Source organism: Neofelis nebulosa, chromosome 16 (assembly GCF_028018385.1).
Source record: "Neofelis nebulosa isolate mNeoNeb1 chromosome 16, mNeoNeb1.pri, whole genome shotgun sequence".
Classification (NCBI taxonomy): Eukaryota; Metazoa; Chordata; class Mammalia; order Carnivora; family Felidae; genus Neofelis; species Neofelis nebulosa.
In genome coordinates this window covers 38,963,072-38,981,858 of record NC_080797.1, presented here as the reverse complement: position 1 = coordinate 38,981,858, position 18,787 = coordinate 38,963,072, and the positions used below count along the sequence as shown (strand labels likewise).

Genomic DNA, 18,787 nt, shown 5'->3' with positions numbered 1-18,787 from the left:
AATATAATCTCAGTAGTCATTGTTGCCACCCTCTCCGTGCTCAGAGAATTCTTTCTTGCCGGGGATGATGATGATGATTAAAACTAGCACACTGGCAAAAATAGGAAGGGGGATTCTCTTTGTCCTGGGCGGGGATTCCTCCCCCCAAACATTGGCCTGAGGTTTGAGAGTGCTCTAAGTTAAATCTCCTACTATCTTGGTTCTTGTTCATGTCCCTGGATATAGATACAGACACAGGCTTGTGGCTTGAGGGAGAGCATAGGCACCTTACACCCTGGTTGTTGTGGGGTCCTGAAAAGGAGTGAGATGGCTCCAGGTGGTGAGGAAGGCAGGTGGACAAGTGCTGCAAACACTGGGCAGAGAAGGGAACTGAGACCACACAGCTTTGGCTGCCAGAGGCCCCAAAGAGCCCCTCACCATCTAGCTCACTCCTCTGTGTCAGCCTGGGAGTGTCTGTCGATTTTCTAAGATTTATCTGTTGCTTTTGGGGGTGGGGTGGGATGGGGATGGAGGTGCTGATGATTGTAAATCTCTCCTCTTCCTTATTGCACCTTGACACTGACCTTTCCCAAAGGGTGGAAGTCTCTTTCTACTATCTTTTTCTTTCACTTTGAGATCCTTACTCAGCTTTCTTTCTTTCTTTTTTTTTTTTTTAATGGGAGGAGAATGGGGAAAGATCATATGGCTGGCATTATAAAGAAAGCACTAATGTATTCTATCAAAAATATTTGGGAGAGAGGAAGACTTCTCCCTTAGATTCCCTTGTTTTCCACCTCTTGGAGCCTCCCATCTTCTGAAGGGGGTGAGAGAAAGGTTCCTCTAGCTTTTCTGGAGAAAGGGAAGCACTGGGGAGAGGGAGTGTAGGACTGGGGGCTCACGGTGTCCAGGTCGTGGTTCTCTAGAGTTTTTGAATCAATTAAAGCAAATAATGCTCTCTGTTTTCCACCAGGCCCAGACAAGCGATTGGCCAAGGCCAGTCCCGTGACCATGAATTCCCTGCAATTTCGCCGGAGTCCTGGGTTTAATAGAGAGAGTCCCCATACGCTTGTATTTATCAGCAATATACAATTATAAAGGCCCAAAATAAAAATAAAAAAAAAACAGAAACAGAGAGAGAGAAGAGCGAAATCTCCCCCTCCCAAAATCGCTCCATCACATAAACCTGGGGGGGGCAGGAGGGGGGGTCCCTTCCGATCCTCCCTCCTGACGCCCCCCCCAGCAGGCCCCCTCCCCCACCATTGAAAGCCATGAATTTTGAATTTGAGAGGGAGATTGGGTTTATAAACAGCCAGCCATCGCTCGCCGAGTGTCTGACTTCCTTCCCCGCTGTCTTGGAGACATTTCAAACTTCATCAATCAAGGAGTCGACATTAATTCCTCCTCCTCCTCCTTTCGAGCAAACCTTCCCCAGCCTCCAGCCCGGCGCCTCCACCCTTCAGAGACCCAGGAGCCAAAAGCGAGGCGAAGATGGGCCCGCTCTGCCGCCGCCGCCGCCGCTCCCCGCCGCCCCCTTGGTCCCCGAGTTCCCCTGGATGAAAGAGAAGAAATCCGCCAAGAAACCCAGCCAATCCGCCTTGTCTCCTCCAGCCGCCTCCTCCGTTTCGGCCTCCGAGGTCGGATCGCCAGCAGGTCGGTTAGCGGGGTAGGGGTGGGGTGAGGGGCAGCTAGAAGAGAGGGGGAGAAAGAGCAATGGGGGAGGTAAAAATGGTGTCGAGCCTGTTGGGGATCCTTGCCCCGTCTAGTCCAGGGATGAACAAGAAAAATATACCGCTGGGGTTCAGGCCTGGTTTTTTCTTTTTCTTTCTTTCTTTCTTTCTTTCTTTTTCTTTCTTTCTTTCTTTAACACTATAGCAGATTTTGGAGGTTGGTTGGGGAAGAGCCTTTTCTCTGTTGGAAAAAGGATTTGATTTAGCTTTTCACCTTTATCTGTACGGAGGAATCAAAGTGGTGTTGGGGATTGAACCTGGGCGCAGGAAAAGATTCAGTCCCATTTCTCCCTGCTCTCAAAGAGGGGAATTTGAAAGCTAGGGCGGACAGGAGGTGAGGAATAATCTTTCTTACTGAACCCCCCTCTCTCTGGGTTAAGCTCGAAAATGCCGAATTGAGGGCTCCACGCCAATGATTCGGGATGGAGCCTCTGAGGTTCTGGGGGCAAAAGGCAGCCGCTCCCTACCCCCTGCGTGGCCCGTGGGCGGCTCTCTGAATGCTGTGCCCTGACCCCGGCAGGGTCTGCGGGCGAGAGGGGGACGGGAAAAGCCGTGAGAGCGGGCCGCTTCGGTAGGCGGGAAGGGGGGGGGGGGTGCTGCTGATACTGTTTTTGGCGGCTGGGGTGGTCTTCACCTAAGCTGAATGAGGTTGAGCAGGGGACACCGCCCGCTTTTGACACCCAGCCCTCTTTCCCTGCAGATGGTCCGGGACTGCCGGAGGCCGCCGGCAGCGGGGCGCGCAGGCTGCGCACTGCTTACACCAACACGCAACTGCTGGAGTTGGAGAAGGAATTCCACTTTAACAAGTACTTGTGCCGGCCGCGCCGCGTGGAGATCGCGGCCTTGCTGGACCTCACCGAGAGGCAAGTCAAGGTGTGGTTCCAGAACCGGCGCATGAAGCACAAGCGGCAGACGCAGCACCGCGAGCCGCCCGACGGGGAGCCGGCCTGCCCAGGCGCCCTGGAGGACGCCGGCGAGCCAGCCGACGAGCCCGCGGCCAGCCCTGGCCGCCCCTCCGCCTCCCGGCCGGCGCGGGAAGCCTGCTGTCACCCGCCCGAGGTCGCGCCGGCCCTCCCGGGCGCCCAGGGCCCCCAGCCTTTGACCGCTCACGTGGGGGGTAGTTTGCGCGCTGCCGCCAGGCTGGAGCCCGAGCCGTTGCCCGAAGACGCCTTCCCCGAGCGGCAGGATTCGCCTTTCCTGCCCGATCTCGACTTCTTCGCGGCCGACTCCTGTCTCCAGCTGTCCGGAGGCCTGTCCCCCAGCCTGCAGGGCTCGCTCGACAGCCCGGTTCCCTTTTCCGAGGAAGAGCTGGATTTCTTCACCAGCACCCTCTGTGCCATCGACCTGCAGTTCCCCTAACCTGTTTCCTCCCCCCCCGGCCGCTTCGACCCCCGTCCCCTCGTCCCGTCTGCTGGAAAACCCGAGGACCCCCCTCCCCCAAGTCGCTTAGACTTCTTTCTGTGTTTTGCTAAAATTCAGGTATTACTGAATTCGTGTTTAATCCATTTCCTTTCGTTCCTCTCTAAAATATTGGGCACTCGGGCGTCTTTTTAAAACACACAGACAAATTCCGTTCGGTAGACTCCTTCCAACGAAATCTCAGGAATAATTAAACTCTTGGGGGGGGGGCTTTCTTAAAAAGGAACTAGAGGATCTTGTTTTCCTCTCTCTCTTTTTAAGTTTTAGACCCGTAGATTATTTATTGAAATTCTTTAATAATAGGAAAAGGGGAAAGTATTTATTGTACATTATTTTCATAGATTAAATAAATGTCTTTATAATACGAAAACGAGTGTTTGTGTTGGAACCCCAGCCCCTTGCCCCTCACCTCCCTAGGCCTGCCCTCATTCCCTCGGGACCCGCGCGAGGCTGCTCGACCCCACGTCGGCTAAGTCCGGGTGGTACAAAAGCGACCCTACTTGGCCACCGCTTCTCGACCTCGCAGCTCGAGAGGAGTCGGGAGCTTGCTGGAATTCTGTCACCTGCACACCCTCCAACAGATGGCCTTGGGTCCCGCGTCGGTGTTCCCGGGGCTCTGCTTAGAGATCTAGGTGGGCGGGTGGAGGGAGAGGAGGCCTCGGGGACGCGACCGGGGGGGTCGTAGCAGGGGGCGCAGAGGTTTAGCGGGAGCGGAGGGCTCCTAGGGTTTCCCAAGCTTCTGGCTTCAGTGCCCCCAAGCCGGGTGGAAAGGCTTTTTCGGGAACACAAGAAGCCCGGGGACGCGAGGCCGGGGGTCGTGGGCCGAGTGGCGTGGGGGTTGGGGGGTGTTCTCGGGAAGCAGGTTTCCAAGCGGGCCAGGAAGGAGGCTCGCGGAAAAATGGAGCGAGGCCCGGACCCCAGTGCTCCTCGGTGCCCGCAGCCACTCTAGGGCTTCGGGGTCGGGAGGGCGTCCGAGGAGCGGCGGGGCCGCCAGCCCGGGGAGGCCCGCGCCGCCTCTGCAGGCGCTAGGCCTCCGGGGGCGGGAAGGAGGAGCGAGGAGAGCTGGAGGGCGACAGGACAGCCGTGAAGATGCTCAAAATGGCGCTGGGGCCGGGCTGCAGGGAGGGCGCGGGGAGAGTCGGTGGCCGCCATGACAGCCGCTTCGGGGCTCTGTCCCCGCGCCCGCCTTCTCCTTTCCGGACCTTCCAAGCCCCCCTGAGGAAAGGGAGCCAGGAACCTCCTTTTCGTTTTGTGTTATTAAAAAAAAAAAAAAAAAAAAAAGAGGCCAGCGGAGGCAGAGGACGCGCGGGGGACGTGGAGTGCGCGCGGGGTGGGCGGTGCAGGGGTGAGCCGCGCAGGGGCGAGCGGCGGGTCTGCAGGCCCAGGTCGGCCTCGCGGGGTCTGACTGTGCACCCTTGGCTCAGGGATCTAAAGCCCGGCCGCCGCTTCCTCCAGATGCAGGCCTACCTGTCTTACCGACAGCTTCATTTGCCATCTCAGCTCTGTCTCCTATCCCCCACCGCACCCGGCCCGGCTGCTTGCAAACCCGGCGAGCAGGGAAGCCAGGATCGATCTCCCCCATCTGCCTCCTGGTTCGTTCGGGGAACGCGGAGATTTAAAGGGCCCTGGAAAGCCATCCATCCTTCTTAGGTTTACTTAATATTTCTCTGGCTCAGAAACAGACACCGCAGGGCTACCTCCCCAGCAGATGCTGCCATTCTCGAAAAGCAGTTTATTTCCTGGGCCTCCCAGACTTTCCCCTGGACCAGCAGGACGGGGACTTGGAGTACCAGGCACGGGGAGGCAACAACTGTCAGGAAAAGCCAGGAGCCAACACAGGTCGTGACACATAGGACTAGACAGGCTCTCGCATATTTTTTTAACTGGCCCCTCAGTGTGGGAAGTGCACACATCTTATTCAGCTGGAATTTAATCCCTTAAACTGTCTTAATATAGAATTCATCTCCTGCATTAAATAATCTTATGTCATGTTAAGTTGCACTTATTTCTTTCATAAATAAATTAATATAGAACAATTAGATGTGTTATTATAATAATATCATGTATCTTATTAGTTTATTTTCCCCTCATAAAATATATAGGTATGAAATAAATTCAATATATTAAAGTAATAATACACAGCTTATTGGCTCTTGTATTTATTTTCCCCATAAATAAGTGAATATACAATATATTAAAACCACACTATACATCTCATTGGGCTGTGTGTTTATTTCTCCATAAAATATGCCCATGGGCAGTGCTTAACATCTTAAAAATCACAGCACATAGACATCTCTACACCAACAAAACGAAACAGACATTTCAGCTGGGGCTTTGATTTCTATGGACAGCCAAACTAGATAATTTGGTCTAATTAAAAATGCTCTTTCAGCTATAACAGGTTGTTACAAGGATCAAGAATACCAAAAGGATCTTGCTAATTGCCCACCTTCCAGCTTTCTTTGGTGGTCAAAAGGAGAGCACCCTTCATCAATGCCAAAAATACAGGATCTGCTCTGCTGGAGAGAATTCACATCCTGGAATCATGGCTTGGTCTGTCACACTCTGGGGCCTCTGAGGCTTCCGTTCTCTTAGAGCCTTGCTGCCCCCATGGACCCACCGCATCAGCAGTACCTGTGAGCTACTTAGAAATGCAGAATCTTAGGCTCCACTTCAAGTCTGCTGCAGCAAAGTCTCAATTTAGCAGATCCCCAAGTAATTTACATGCACATTAAAATTTGAGAAGCACTATTAGATCATAGTGCCACCTTGCTTCCTGCCTTCCTCCTGTGCTTCAGAATTTTTGATCCTCTCTACCCAGCTGATCCCTCCCAGTCCTCCCCCAACTCAGAGCAGTGGACCAAAGGGTAGGGAATCTCAGCTCCTTCCTGAGGCTGCACCAGTCCTAATTCCTCCCTGCCAAAGTGAGTGGAGGGCCAGGGGAGTCCAGCCAAAGGCTGGATCTACCTGTTTAGATCTAAGTACTTTGTGTATCCTGAGAGCGGGAAGCAATGAATCCAGGGAATCAGGAGCACTTCCGGCATTTCCCCTGGTTGATTATTAGAGAGAAGTTGGAACTCTTTTCACAGGCAGCCCGGGACACTTTCTGTCTCTATTTTTCCATATTCACAAAATTCACCGTCCCTGATGCCACTCCAGCAGAACAAAGAGACAATGCATTTCCAGAAGGAAATGACTCCTGTTTTCAATCTCCCCACCCAATTTCAAAATCAAAGGAATGTCTGGCAATTTGGGATTCATAAAGGATTGGTACTCAGGACCCTTGTGTCCCAGATCAGCTCCTTTTCCTTATTTCATCTCTGCGGCCATCCTATTTAGCCTGAGATTTCCCAGCTGGCTTTGGCGAAGGAAGGAGAAGGGGTAAGGATTCCCAGATAAAGCAGTAGACCCTCTCCCCGGACCCCCCCCCCCCCCCCCCGCTTCTGCCCCACCACCAGTGATGGTAAGCTAGAAGGTAATACCAGGTGGCCACACTCACTTATCCCATTCTGATTGGGGCAGGGCTCCTCTTGGGGCAGGACCATTGTGAGTGGTCTGGAGCACAGACTAGTTCTAAATTGGCTGTGGTTGGAGTGGGAAGGTTTCAGTCAGTGCAGTCCCCAAAACTGTGGATCAGTCTGCCCTGCCCTTGGTGAGTCATTTCTTAAGACAAATGACTCAATATTATGGTGAAAGCAAACGACCATTAGACTGAGGAATTATTTGCAATCATGATAACCCTGAGTCATTAACAAAAAATTTTAACTTATGACTGGCCAAGTCCCTTCCACTTTCCAGACCTCAGTTTCTCCATCTGTCAAATAAGTGGAAGAGCTAAATGCGTTCTAATATCCTCTGCATCAATATCCGACCAAAGTAATACTTGTTAGTCTTTGTGAACAACGTATTAAGTACTTATGATGGCTGGTGTCACGTGCTTTCAAATGGAGGTGGTGACTTGATGTTTGACAATAACCCGCCTCCCAAGTATCTGGTAGGACCCTTTTAACAAATTTTAAATTTGTGACTTAATACCAACCATCATGCCCCAATCATTATTATTATTATTTAAATGTTTATTTATTTTGAGAGAGAGAGAGAGAGAGAATGTGTGTGTGTGTGTGTGTGTGTGTGTGTGCGCGCGCGCGCGTGCCTCCGCACAAGGAGGGGAGGGGTACAGAGGGAAAGAGAGAATCCCAAGCAAGATCTGCGCTCAGCACTGAGCCCAACGTGGGGCTTCATCCTAGCCCTGTGAGATCACGACCGAGCCGATATCAAGAGTCCCCCACCCAGTCACCCACTGAGCCACCCAGGCACCCCCCTGCCAGTCATTACTTAAACTAGTAGAGAAAGAAACCTTTTCAGCAAGCATGAATTGGGTATAGTGTTATGTGTCAAGTTTTCAATAAATATGGGTATTCCAAAATGTCCTAACCAAGATTTCCTCTGACTTTCGTCCCTTGTCACCTTCCCCAACATTTGGTTATGTTTCCTCTTGTTTCAAAAACAGTAGGACATTTTATACAAAAAGAACCACCACACTTTTTCTTTGACATGGTGTACTAGATCTTAAAAGTCCCTTTTAGACAGGTTTTGTCTCAGTGCTGGGGCATCAGAGCACAGGTACAAGTTCTGGGTCTCCTTAAATAGCCCTGCTGAATTCACCTGCCCACCTTTCCCCTAAGTTTCTGACAAGCATTCCGTGGCTGTGCTGTACATCTTCCTGAAGATGTATTTTTTCTAGTCAAATACATGTCCTCAGTTTGCAGAAAGTAGCCTCTAGCCCCCATGGGATCCCCTCCACCTCCTGTGGTTGGTGTGGCCCAAATCCTCCCTTGACCTCTCAGGCTTAGTTCTGCTTTCCTGTCCCCACCCCCACCCCCCTCTTCACACTCAGCTGGGAAGCAGATATTTAGTGCCTGAAGGACATCTAAAAAACCACTTCCTCCTGAGAACAGAGTCAAAAGTAAAAAAGCCCTCCTCAAACCTTCTCTAATTCCCAAACACTACAGAAAAATCACAGTCTGGACAGTCATCCAGGTACAAATTCATCTTGGTCACTGTTCTATAAAGTTTCCAAAGTGGGTATTTTGGCCACAACTAATGCACTTGGAGAAACCCAATTAAGGAGAAAATTATTTCAATTCTTCGTGTCACTCTAATCTTTCCTTTTAGGAAGATTCCAACTCTCTGATTTACCTTTCATTCCGGATGAAATCTATCTAGAATACGGAAGTTAGTTTCAACCCCTACTCCACTCAGAAAGGCAGTTTCTAAGCTACATTCCTCAAGGAAGGAGAGATAACATCCTCCTTAGAAAACTTTTTCCAAATATTTGGAAGATCAGGAAATTCTTGCTAAGATCGAACATCACCTTCCTGCTACAATTTTAATCCTTTGGGTTCTTTGTCGATTATATAATATTAGGCTTTAGTTTCCAAAGAACTCTGCAGTTTAAAAGAGAATCCTGTGCCTAAACAGAGCCAAACTTCTCAATTCTTGATGAAATTTGCATATGATAAAATACATATGTATAATATATGGTGATCCGTTACATGAGAATATAGCACACATGCTATTTTCCTATCACATCTGTCCAGATTTTAATATGCCAGTTATAGTAAAAAGCAGAAAACTGTCTCATAGTATTTTAGAATGTGAATGTAATGTTAATATCAACATTTATAAAGTTCTCTATTGTTTATACTTTCTTGTTTGCTTTAATCCCACTAAGGATGCAGTGAAGTCAGTAGAATTAAACCCATTCTTCTTCTCTGAGGATGAGACTCAGAGAGACCAAGAAATCTGTCCGGAGTCATAATGCTAAGAAATGGCCAAGCAAGGACTTGAACCCAAGTATTCCAGCCCCCGAACTAGTAGTCTTCCCCTTATGATATGTACTGCCCACAGTCTATGATTGTCAACCAGATTTGTGACAATTTAATCAGCTTGTATTAAAAGAAACAGCAGTGAATTCAGTCTCCAACCTCTCTTCAAACGGCCATCTCTTATAGAGGAAAAAAAAATGACAACCCTTTTAATTCTTAAGTTCCAACCTTTGATCTTGGTCTTGGCCTTCAAGAACTGGGCTGGGGAGAGCAGGCAGAGAGACACTTGGGGACCTTATGAAAAAACTGTGCAGATAGCTCCTGCTAACCCCCAGCAAAGGCAGCTTCCTACACACACACACACACACACACAGGCCAGAATCAGGTGTAAACTTCTAACACATTCCCCCATTCTGATTAGAATGGCCCCCCTGCCTGCATCCTGGGTGTGATAAGGAGGGGCACCTCTCAAAGATAATTTCAGCTCTAAACATGCCTATGTTCCCTTTGCTCCACTGTTTAGACACACAGTATATAAAAGAGGAAATCAATCTGCTTTATTTCACTTTCGTGTTGGGTCTACCCAGAACTTCTCTGGTGAGTTGAGTTTGGTCAATCAGAAAATCCTACACCCATAGGTTTTTTTCCAGCTATGGATTATTTCTGTTTGTTTGTTTTGTTTTGTTTTGTTTTATAATCAGCTGTGAATTTAGCAAAGAATTCAGGCTTCACAGACCTTCTCCTCAGGCCAGAGTCTGGTGCGGTTTCTTTTGAGGAGGAAGGGACTTGGGAACACATAGGGAGCCAAGTTACTTTTCTCCCCCCAGTCATTTCTGCTGGGGCTGGGAGAGCCAGCAGGAATTTGAGGAAGTTTTAATCTCTCTGCTACACAAGGGAAGGGAGCAAGACTCAGGGACGAATTAGAGATTATACTGAATTTGGAGAGCTAAGGCCAAAACCATCTCTGCAATCGATGGTTTCACTTGAGACACTTTTTCCCCAACCCTTTTCATCTTGTCATTAGTGATAGACTATTGGTCACTTGGGCTGTTACAGGGAGGCTGCGTTTCCCCAACTCCCAGACAGATTTCTGTTGTTTTATTAAACTGGTTTGGAATTCACTGCTTCCCCTAGACTTCAAATTGTTCCCTTAATTGGAAAAGCAAGGGACGAGATGAGCGGGTTCTCTCTGGGTTGAGGGAGAAAGGTAGAGAGTGAAGTGACAACTCTCAGAGGCTGGGCAGCCAGGTCAGACAAAGGCCTCAATCAGATTTGGGGTTAGAAGAGAAATCCTAACCCTCTATCTACCCTTCTTCTGCAAAGGTCTCGGTGGAGAATATCTTAAAGTGAGAGGGAACCATTAGGGACATCTGTAAACCCAAGAAGAGAAAACAGAAAAAAATAGGCTTGTTCTCACCTCCACACTCCTTTTCTTTTCAACCCCCCTGCAGGCCACCCCTGCCCCCATCTCGATTCTCCTTTCCTTTGTCTGCCCTCACCCCTTTGGCAGTGAACATTCTCTCCCCCTCCCCCATTGTATCTCCCTTAAAGAAGTTACCAGCTGGTCCCCCTCCCCCCAACTTGTTCTGGTCTGAAGCAGGGTCCCAAGCAGAGTACATGTAAGGAAGGAAAGGGACAAGGGGCCTGTGAGCTCTTTCATAGTTGGGGGCTAAGCGATGCAGTGATGAAAGGTTATCAAGAGAAGAGAAAGGTAGTGTGATTCTGGTGATAAAGATAGAAAGCGGGAGAAGGGACCATAAGGCACAGGCAAAGTGAGGGGAAATGGGAAACAGAAATATGGACACAGAGACTGGGAGAGAGAGCCAGCTTTGGGGTTCTTTGCAAAGGATGAGTACTCACCCTGCCCTTTAAGGCGTGGGGAAACCTGAGAAGTTTTGAGGGTCCTCTCTGGACCTGTCTCACCTGCTTGCTTCCTTTCCTCTCCTGAATTCAGTTGTTTACAGAGATCCCTTCCCTGAACTCTTGCCCTCCTGGACTTGCCCTAGCCCCGGCCCCAGGCCTCGGGTCAGGCAGACACCCTGACAGGTTACAAATGAGCGTGGGTGTTGGATTGCGCCAAGCTCTTGTCCTCCGAGTCTGGAGGAGGAGAATCAATGGGGTCTACCTAAGAGCTTCGCTTCCAGTCCCATCTGGGTTTGAAGAGAGAGAAGGAGGCACTTCCTGTTCTCCTCCCCTCCCCCAACCCTAACCCGACAGACACAGAGCAGCGAGGGGTGAGACTCCACTCCTGAACCTCAGGACCTCCACACTGATTCTCCCATTCTCCAAACAAATTCCCTCGCCCTATTCTAGAAAGTTCACTGAAAACTGGACTAATCTTTAAGCTGCAATTGGTATTGAATTTGGGAATTTGAGGTTTGGGATAGGCGGTGGCGGGAGGTGGGGGGGTGGGGTGGGGGAGTGGGGGCGGGGTGGGGGGGCCGGGACAGGGGATGGAAGGTGGTGAGGGAGAGAGAGGTAGGAGGCAACCAGGGGGAACACAGGAGCTACGCTAGTTTCGAACACTTGAGAGAGAGAATAAAAATTCCCTCCTCTTCCCCCTGTAAACATCACCTAGCTCTGTGCCCATTGTGGCTCTCTGGAGAGATACAAGGAGTTATTTGAGTCTGAGTGAGTGAGCCAACCACAGCTATGGATGGCTAGAGAGAGGATAAATACATCTGGAGAGATGAGGTGATGGATAGGTAGGGAACGAATATAAATATGGAGAGAGACGGACGAATGGAGAGATGGATTGAGACAGAGAGAATATAAAGTGAGGCTGAGGGAGAGGAATGGATGTGTGAATGAGGAGAGAGCGTTTATGCGGAGACGTGGAGGGAGAAATGGGGCGTTTCTCGCCCCCCTCTGCACATTTCTGTCGTCCTGTCTTGCTCCCTGAAATGCGTTTCCCACCTCTCGGTTAATGAATTCTCCCTCTAGACTCTAGGCCCTGCCTCGCCCTTGGGTGTTTTGCACCCCCTTCCTTCACAGGTATCCATTTGGCCCAAGATAACATACCTCCCCCCCCCCCCCCCGCTGTCCTAGCTCATCACCCCAAGATAAATTGGGAGACAGAGACCAGGAGTGGGAGTTCTGGGCAAAGTAAGGAGGCTAGATACCCCACCTCCCAGTCTACAGCCTTGGGGGGGGGGGAAGGCTCCTTTGGGGGGGTGGAAAGAGTGAGGGGCAGCTGGGTTGAATTTGTCCAAATCTAATAACCCAGGAGCCTATTGAAGGCCTTGGGGGTTGGGAGGGGAGGAAAGTCTTGAATATTCCTCTAACTTTTACCCCCTCTCCCTCTGGTCCCTTCTTTCCAAAAGTCTTTGAAGAAAGATGTTTTTGACGCTTCCACGTCGCTCTCAGATGGATGGGCTGCGGGTGATTGAAGTGTCTTTGTCATGCTAATGTTTGGGGGGTGATGGATGGGCGCTGGGGCTGCCAAACTCTGGCCCGCTGCGCCCATTGGCCTGGGAGAGATCACATGCGCCCCTCCACCCCCACTCCCTACCTCCTTCCTGGGGGAGCCCTGGCCCAGGCGAGCTGGGCCAGGCCATGGATGCAAGCTTCAGCGTTGTGACATACTGCCGAAAGGTTGTAGGGCAAGAGGGTGTCTCCCCCAGACGGGCCGACCCTCCTGCGGCCTCCACGCATGGACTATAATAGGATGAACTCCTTCTTAGAGTACCCACTCTGTAACCGGGGACCCAGCGCCTACAGCGCCCACAGCGCCCACAGCGCCCCTACCTCCTTCCCCCCCAGCTCGGCTCCGGCTGTTGACAGCTACGCAGGGGAGACCCGCTATGGCGGGGGACTGCCCAGCCCCGCGCTCCAGCAGAACTCAGGCTATCCCCCCCAGCAGCCGCCTTCTGCGCTCGGGGTGCCCTTCCCCAGCTCGGCGACCTCGGGGTACGCCCCGGCCGCCTGCAGCCCCAGCTACGGGCCCTCTCAGTACTACCCTCTGGGCCAACCCGAAGGAGACGGAGGCTATTACCATCCTTCGAGTTACGGGGCCCAGCTAGGGGGCTTGTCGGACGGCTACGGAACCGGTGGAGCGGGCCCGGGGCCGTACCCTCCCCCGCAGCCCCCTTTTGGGAGCGAGCAGACGGCGAGCTTTGCATCGGCCTATGCTGATCTCCTCTCCGAGGATAAGGAATCGCCCTGCCCGTCAGAACCCAGCACCCCCACAGCCCGGACCTTCGACTGGATGAAGGTTAAGAGGAACCCACCCAAGACAGGTATGAGACAGGCGTGGCCACCCCTTCTCCGGGGCCCCAAACAGCTCTGCTTCTCCTGCACTGAGGGTGTCCTAGGCCTGGGACGGCAGGACAGGTGGAGCAGTCCAGTAGAGGCAGGTAAGAGCGCTCCGCCCAGTTTCAGGTCACTTGGGGTTTCCCTGCCCAGCGAGTGCCCAGCGAGTGCCCACTACGTTTAGGAGTAAGTCTCCACACCGCCCCCCTCCCCCCCGCACTCTCCTGCTTCCCGATCTGTGTGCCCAGCACAGACCCAGGACCTGCTTATGTGTGTGTGTGGGGGGAGATGGGGAGGTAGAAGGGGGGTTGGTCTGAATTTGGGGGTGTCTGGTGATCAAAGGGCACATTGAGAGCTGAAGTTGGAAGGAAGCGGGGGGGGGGGGTTAGCTAGAACTGACCCAGGAGGAGGAGAGGGGAAGGAGAAAGAGGTGAGAGAACTGACGTGGCCCCCTCTCTCTCCCGCCCCGCCCCCCCTAGCGAAGGTGTCTGAGCTGGGCCTTGGCGCGCCCGGCGGCCTCCGCACCAACTTCACCACGCGGCAGCTGACCGAGCTGGAGAAGGAGTTCCATTTCAACAAGTACCTGAGCCGGGCCCGGAGGGTGGAGATCGCCGCCACCCTAGAGCTCAACGAGACGCAGGTCAAGATTTGGTTCCAGAACCGGCGCATGAAGCAGAAGAAGCGCGAGCGGGAGGGAGGCCGGGTGCCCCCAGCCCCTCCGGGTTGTCCCAAGGAGGCGGCTGGAGACGCCTCCGACCAGTCGACGTGCACCTCCCCGGAGGCCTCGCCCAGCTCTATCACCTCCTGAATGAAACCTTCCGACCCTCGGGGCTCCTCCGCTCTGGAGCGCCTCAGCCCAGCCCCTCTCCTCCGCTCTCCCTAAGCCAGGCCTCGACTTCATCGTTCCAGCCACCCGTCACCAAGGCCGGGCGCTCATTTACAGCTGCTTTTGGGGAGACTGGGGAAACACTTTTCTCTGGTCCGGGCGGGGTGTTGATGGCTGGGAACCCTACAGGACCAGAGGCATGGGAGACACGGAACGTGTCAACTGTGGAGGGAAGGGCTTCCTTCCGCCTTTCATCTGGGGACCAGCACGTGGGTGGGGTAGGAGCCAGCCACACCCTCCTGAATTCTCCCTTCTTTCCAACTTCCGTGTGTTCAGTTAGTGCCTTTGAGTCTCAAGGACTCTTCCGGAGCCCTCGGTTCCTAACTCTCCCTTCTAGGCCGGGACAGAGGGAAGGCCTTGAAGTTTCTCCTGAGGGAGGTTTTTGGGTGCAGGCCTGTTACCGATGCTTAATCTCTCCAGTCACCACAGACCTTACAACAGCACCAGCTGCCTTGTGACAGACCAAAAAACTGCCCCCCCCCACCTTATTAGCCCCCTCCTGGCACATTTGTATTGCACTAACTCAGCCTCCAGAAGTTGTTTTCTGAGACCTGCCTCTTTCCACCGGCGACCTCATCTCTAAGCCACCAAAGTGTTTTGGAATTTGGTACTCCGGAGACTTCTGGAACGTTGTTCGAGGCCTGCCCCCAGGAAGCCTCTACCAGGAAGGCGCAGGCACGCCCCCACTAGTTCCTCCCCTATTTATTGCCTCCTGGAAAACCCAGGACCCTCCTCCCCATTCACCTCTACCCCTGGGGCAGCCTAGGGAGGCCCAGGTGCAGTGAGAGCTCCCAAAAGCAGCAAGCATTTCTCTGAACCTTAGAAACAGTGGAGGTGCCACGGGAGTTTCTGGAAACCTGAGCCCCAAGTGAGCCGGGTTCTCTCTGTACCTCCAGCTACCTCATTTCAATAAAGTCTGTGTTTTTCCCTCTTCCCGACTCAGTCTGCTCCTCCACACCCCCTCCCCGCTCCCCCCCCCCCCCCCCCAGGGTGGAAGAGGCGCCATACTCCAAGAGCCCTGAGGAGACATGGGGGAAGATTTGGTGAATGCTGGTTGGGCTGTAAAGATTTGAGCTGGAAGACCTCAGCTGGATAAAGAGGACTTACTGGGTGGGACCAAAGCAGAACTGGGCCCCAGCCTCCAGATCTGACTGTGGTCAGTCCTTGGGTCATTGGAGCAGCCAGGAAGGAGGTGGGAAAAAGAGAATGGGAAGGAAATCGCCCGGAGAGGGTCCTGAGAGGGAGGGAGGCAGGAAAAGGGAGAAACATTATTTGGAGAGAACAGAAAAGGTGCTTAAAAAAAAAAAAAAAGAGGAGGCAGTCAGTGTGGGGGAAAGCAAAGGCCCTCTACCCCCTCCCCCTGCTCTCTCCCCCAGGCCCAGAGGGAGGCCTGGCATGGAGTGGGCCTTCACACTGAAAGTTTGCTGAAGGAGTGAGGTGGGGGTGGGGAGGCTGTGTAAGGTGCCCCCTCCCAATCAATTCTTGCTCAGAGAAAGAGGATGGGTCGCTGACAAACTCCAGAGGGGCACACGGGTTACCCCCTAACTCCCGCAGTTCCCACCCGTAAGCCCCCAACCAACGGGGATGGGGACATCGGGACAAAGGAAACCAGGGTAGCTGGGAGACTCTGGCCCTAGCCGGCCCGCCTCCGAAGGGCCCTTCCCTGGCTCAAGGTGAACGTCCTGGGTCTCCGGGCCGCTGGACGGCAGAGGGGAGGCGGCCACGACAGGGGCGGGAGGGGTGGGGCTCAGGAGAAGGGCAGGTAGCCCGCCCAGCGCCCAGCGGGCCTGTTGGAGGACGTGGGAGGGGCTGGGGGCGGGGAGCAGAGGCCCTCCCCTCCCCCCCCCCCCCCCCCCCCCGAGGTAAATCCCAATCCCGCGCGCTGACCTTTTTACCTCGAAGCGCCTCTGGGCTTTTCCAAACAAGCCAACAGCCAGCCCGCGGGGGCAGCTATTGTCTCCTGGCCGGTCCCACTGACAAACCTTTGGTCGGCGGAGGCGGGGGGCCGGGGCTCAGGAAGCTCCGCGACGGCCACCAAACCGCCATCGCTCACTCGCCCCGCAGTGCCGTCGAGCTGACATCGGCCTGCGGGCTCCGGCCCGGTTTATTGATTCCGGTGACCCGGGGAGTCCAAAGGCCCCGGAGCCCGGACAGCTGGGCATGGGGGTGGGGGCGCGGGACCAAGGGGTTGCCTTATCCACCCCATCTACTAAATTCTGACCTCAAAGGAAGAGAGGCTGCGAAAAGGACTAAGAGCGTCCGTAAGAAACGCTGAGCGTTTGCTTCCTAATGAAAACGATGCCATTATAGTCGCGGCAACGTTATCGAGAGTTGCACAGCCCAGCCGGAGGGGATGGGAAGTGTGTGCTTAGCTTTCCCAGAGGCTGCTGTCTTGCCCTCTGTCCTTAAAAAAATCTATTAACTGCTTTTCTGCATTGAATTGAAATTGCCACCAAGGTTGGCTTCCCCAAAGGGGGTCACCTTGACTGAGGGGAGAGAGCAAGTGTCTGTGGAAACAAAACTCCCCTTGCTTGGAGCCATTTACTGTAAGCCGGTAGAGCCTTCTGGTGGAGGGATTTGCGGACCCTCCAACCTTGGGGCCAGCAAATGGGCAAGGATGCAGGGAAGGAGAAGGAGCAGTGGTTAGAGCAGGAGCACAGGGGTGGTGGAGCTGGACCTCAGACTGGGGCTGACAGGTCCTGAGGGAAGCGTGATGGAGGAGACAGGAGGGAAGGGGAAGGCCGGCCCATTTGATTTTGGTCATAGCAGAAGGAGCCCTCAGATTCCCCCCGGGGAAGGGTGAGGGGCAAATTGATTCTCTGTTAACAGCGGGGCACCTCAAAATAATCCACAATGAGCCTGAGTCTCCTATCTCCTTAGATGCAAACATCGTTCCCACTTTGCGCTCCCCTAAATCCCACTCGGACTCCAGACCGGTCTACACAGAAGGCAGTTAGTTGGGTAAAGAAAAGGTCGCTGTGCATTTTCCTATCAAAACTGACAGAGGAGGAGGACGGCAACACAAACAGAAACACATTTTCCCGCTATTGAAGTATGTTGATGGCTTTCACTGTTAAACTTTCCAGAATAGATGCCAAACTGCTTTACTCATGGATTCCTCTGTGGCTTTCAGAAAGGTGGGTTTTTCACAGCCCTCGAGGGGGCAAGGAGAATTATATTCACCAGGAGATCTGAAAGTGCATTTTCTGCAGAACTGGAAAGCCCTCCACCCCCACGCCTCCATTTACCACGACCATCTCGAGAAAAATCTCCTGTTTTGAAAATATAAATCTTAAAAAAAATTTTTTTAATGTTCCTTTATTTTTGAGAGGGGGAGAGAGAGAGAGAGAGAGAGAGAGAGACGCGGAGCGCAAGCAGGGGAGGGGCAGAGAGAGAGAGGGAGACACAGAATCCAAAGCAGGCTCCAGGCTCTGAGCTGTCAGCGCAGAGCCTGACGCGGGGCTTGAACTCACAGACTGCGAGATCATGACCTGAGCCGAAGTCAGATGCTTAACTTAACTTACTGAGCCACCCAGGCGCCCCGAAAATTAAAATGTTAAGAGAATTTTTTCCCCTTGATTCCTCACCGGAGACAGAATTCTTCTCAGGGCTGGTTGCAAGTCTGTTAAGGCTTCGGAGGAGCATCTCCGCACCCCTCCCCCACTGTCGGGGGCGGGGGGCAGTGGAGCCTTCCCACTCCACCCAAGCCTCCCTCCACACCATCTGTTTCTCAGCCCGAAGTGTGAACTTTTCTTCTTTCATTTGCCTTCTTCTTCAGCGTTTGTTCTCCCAACGTGAGGCCCTTTGATCTCCTGGACAAGAGAGACAAGAAGAAGAGATTTAAAAAACCCTGAAGTTCTTCTTACTTTTAAGTTAGTTTCTTTGTTACGAACATTCCTTTGCACCCAAGCCGCTGGGCTGCTGGAGGGCAGTTGGGATGGGGAGGCTGGGGGCATCTCGGGATGATTCAGATGGGGGTGGGTGGGGATCCAGATGAGTCTGGAAGGAAGGCTGAGGATTTGGGGAAGTGTCTGGGATACCTGGGTTCAACTCCTTCAAACCTCGCCTGTCATAGCCTGGTGGCCTTGGGCCAGTTGTCTAATTCCCTGCGACCAGTTTCCCTGCCTACAAAATGGGGATTGTAATTGTACCTATCGCATAGGGTTGATGTTAGGATTAAATTAGTTCATATGTGAAAAATACTTGGAATAGTCCCTAATAAATAAACGTGAGCTCTAATAGTAATTGTCATCATGATAAGGGACATGTCCTCGCCCACTTCTATGGTCCTTAATCTATTCCAGGGCACATCTGGACCTTCAGGACTGCACACACATACGCTTACTTGTCACACTCGGATCTTGTTGGATCCCTGATACGTCTAGGGGTCTAAGGGCAAGTTATGGGTCCATAGAAGGGATTCCCTCCTTAGCAGCTGAGAACAGCTCAAGCAGGTCTGACTAAGACCCCCTCATTTCCTTCAGGTCTCAGGGCACTCCCCCATGGAGGGGGACAGTTCTCAGGGCCTCCGCACCTTTCTCCCTCCCATTATGGGAGGCTGGGCAAGAAGAAGGCAGACATTTTGAGTTCCCGACTTACACTGGTGGAGGGCAAGGGTTCTAAAGTGTCACTTCATTTTCAATGCGGTCCCCCCCTCCCCCCCCCTTATTAGCTGGGTGAGCTATTGCTGGTCA

At 52.8% G+C, this 18,787-nt stretch overlaps 2 protein-coding genes across 2 annotated transcripts; both read left to right on the top strand.

Moving 5' to 3' along the window:
• The first annotated feature begins 1,121 nt into the window (after nucleotides 1-1,121).
• On the top strand, nucleotides 1,122-3,495 carry HOXB2 (homeobox B2). The gene is made up of 2 exons (XM_058705216.1): nucleotides 1,122-1,629; nucleotides 2,407-3,495. The coding sequence occupies exons 1-2, from the start codon at nucleotides 1,248-1,250 to the stop codon at nucleotides 3,063-3,065; spliced, it is 1,041 nt and encodes a 346-aa protein (XP_058561199.1). The 5' UTR covers nucleotides 1,122-1,247; the 3' UTR covers nucleotides 3,066-3,495.
• Nucleotides 3,496-12,503: 9,008 nt separating this feature from the next.
• HOXB1 (homeobox B1) lies at nucleotides 12,504-15,024 on the top strand. Its single transcript, XM_058703340.1, has 2 exons — nucleotides 12,504-13,194; nucleotides 13,687-15,024. The coding sequence occupies exons 1-2, from the start codon at nucleotides 12,609-12,611 to the stop codon at nucleotides 14,013-14,015; spliced, it is 915 nt and encodes a 304-aa protein (XP_058559323.1). The 5' UTR covers nucleotides 12,504-12,608; the 3' UTR covers nucleotides 14,016-15,024.
• The last annotated feature ends 3,763 nt before the right edge of the window (nucleotides 15,025-18,787 follow it).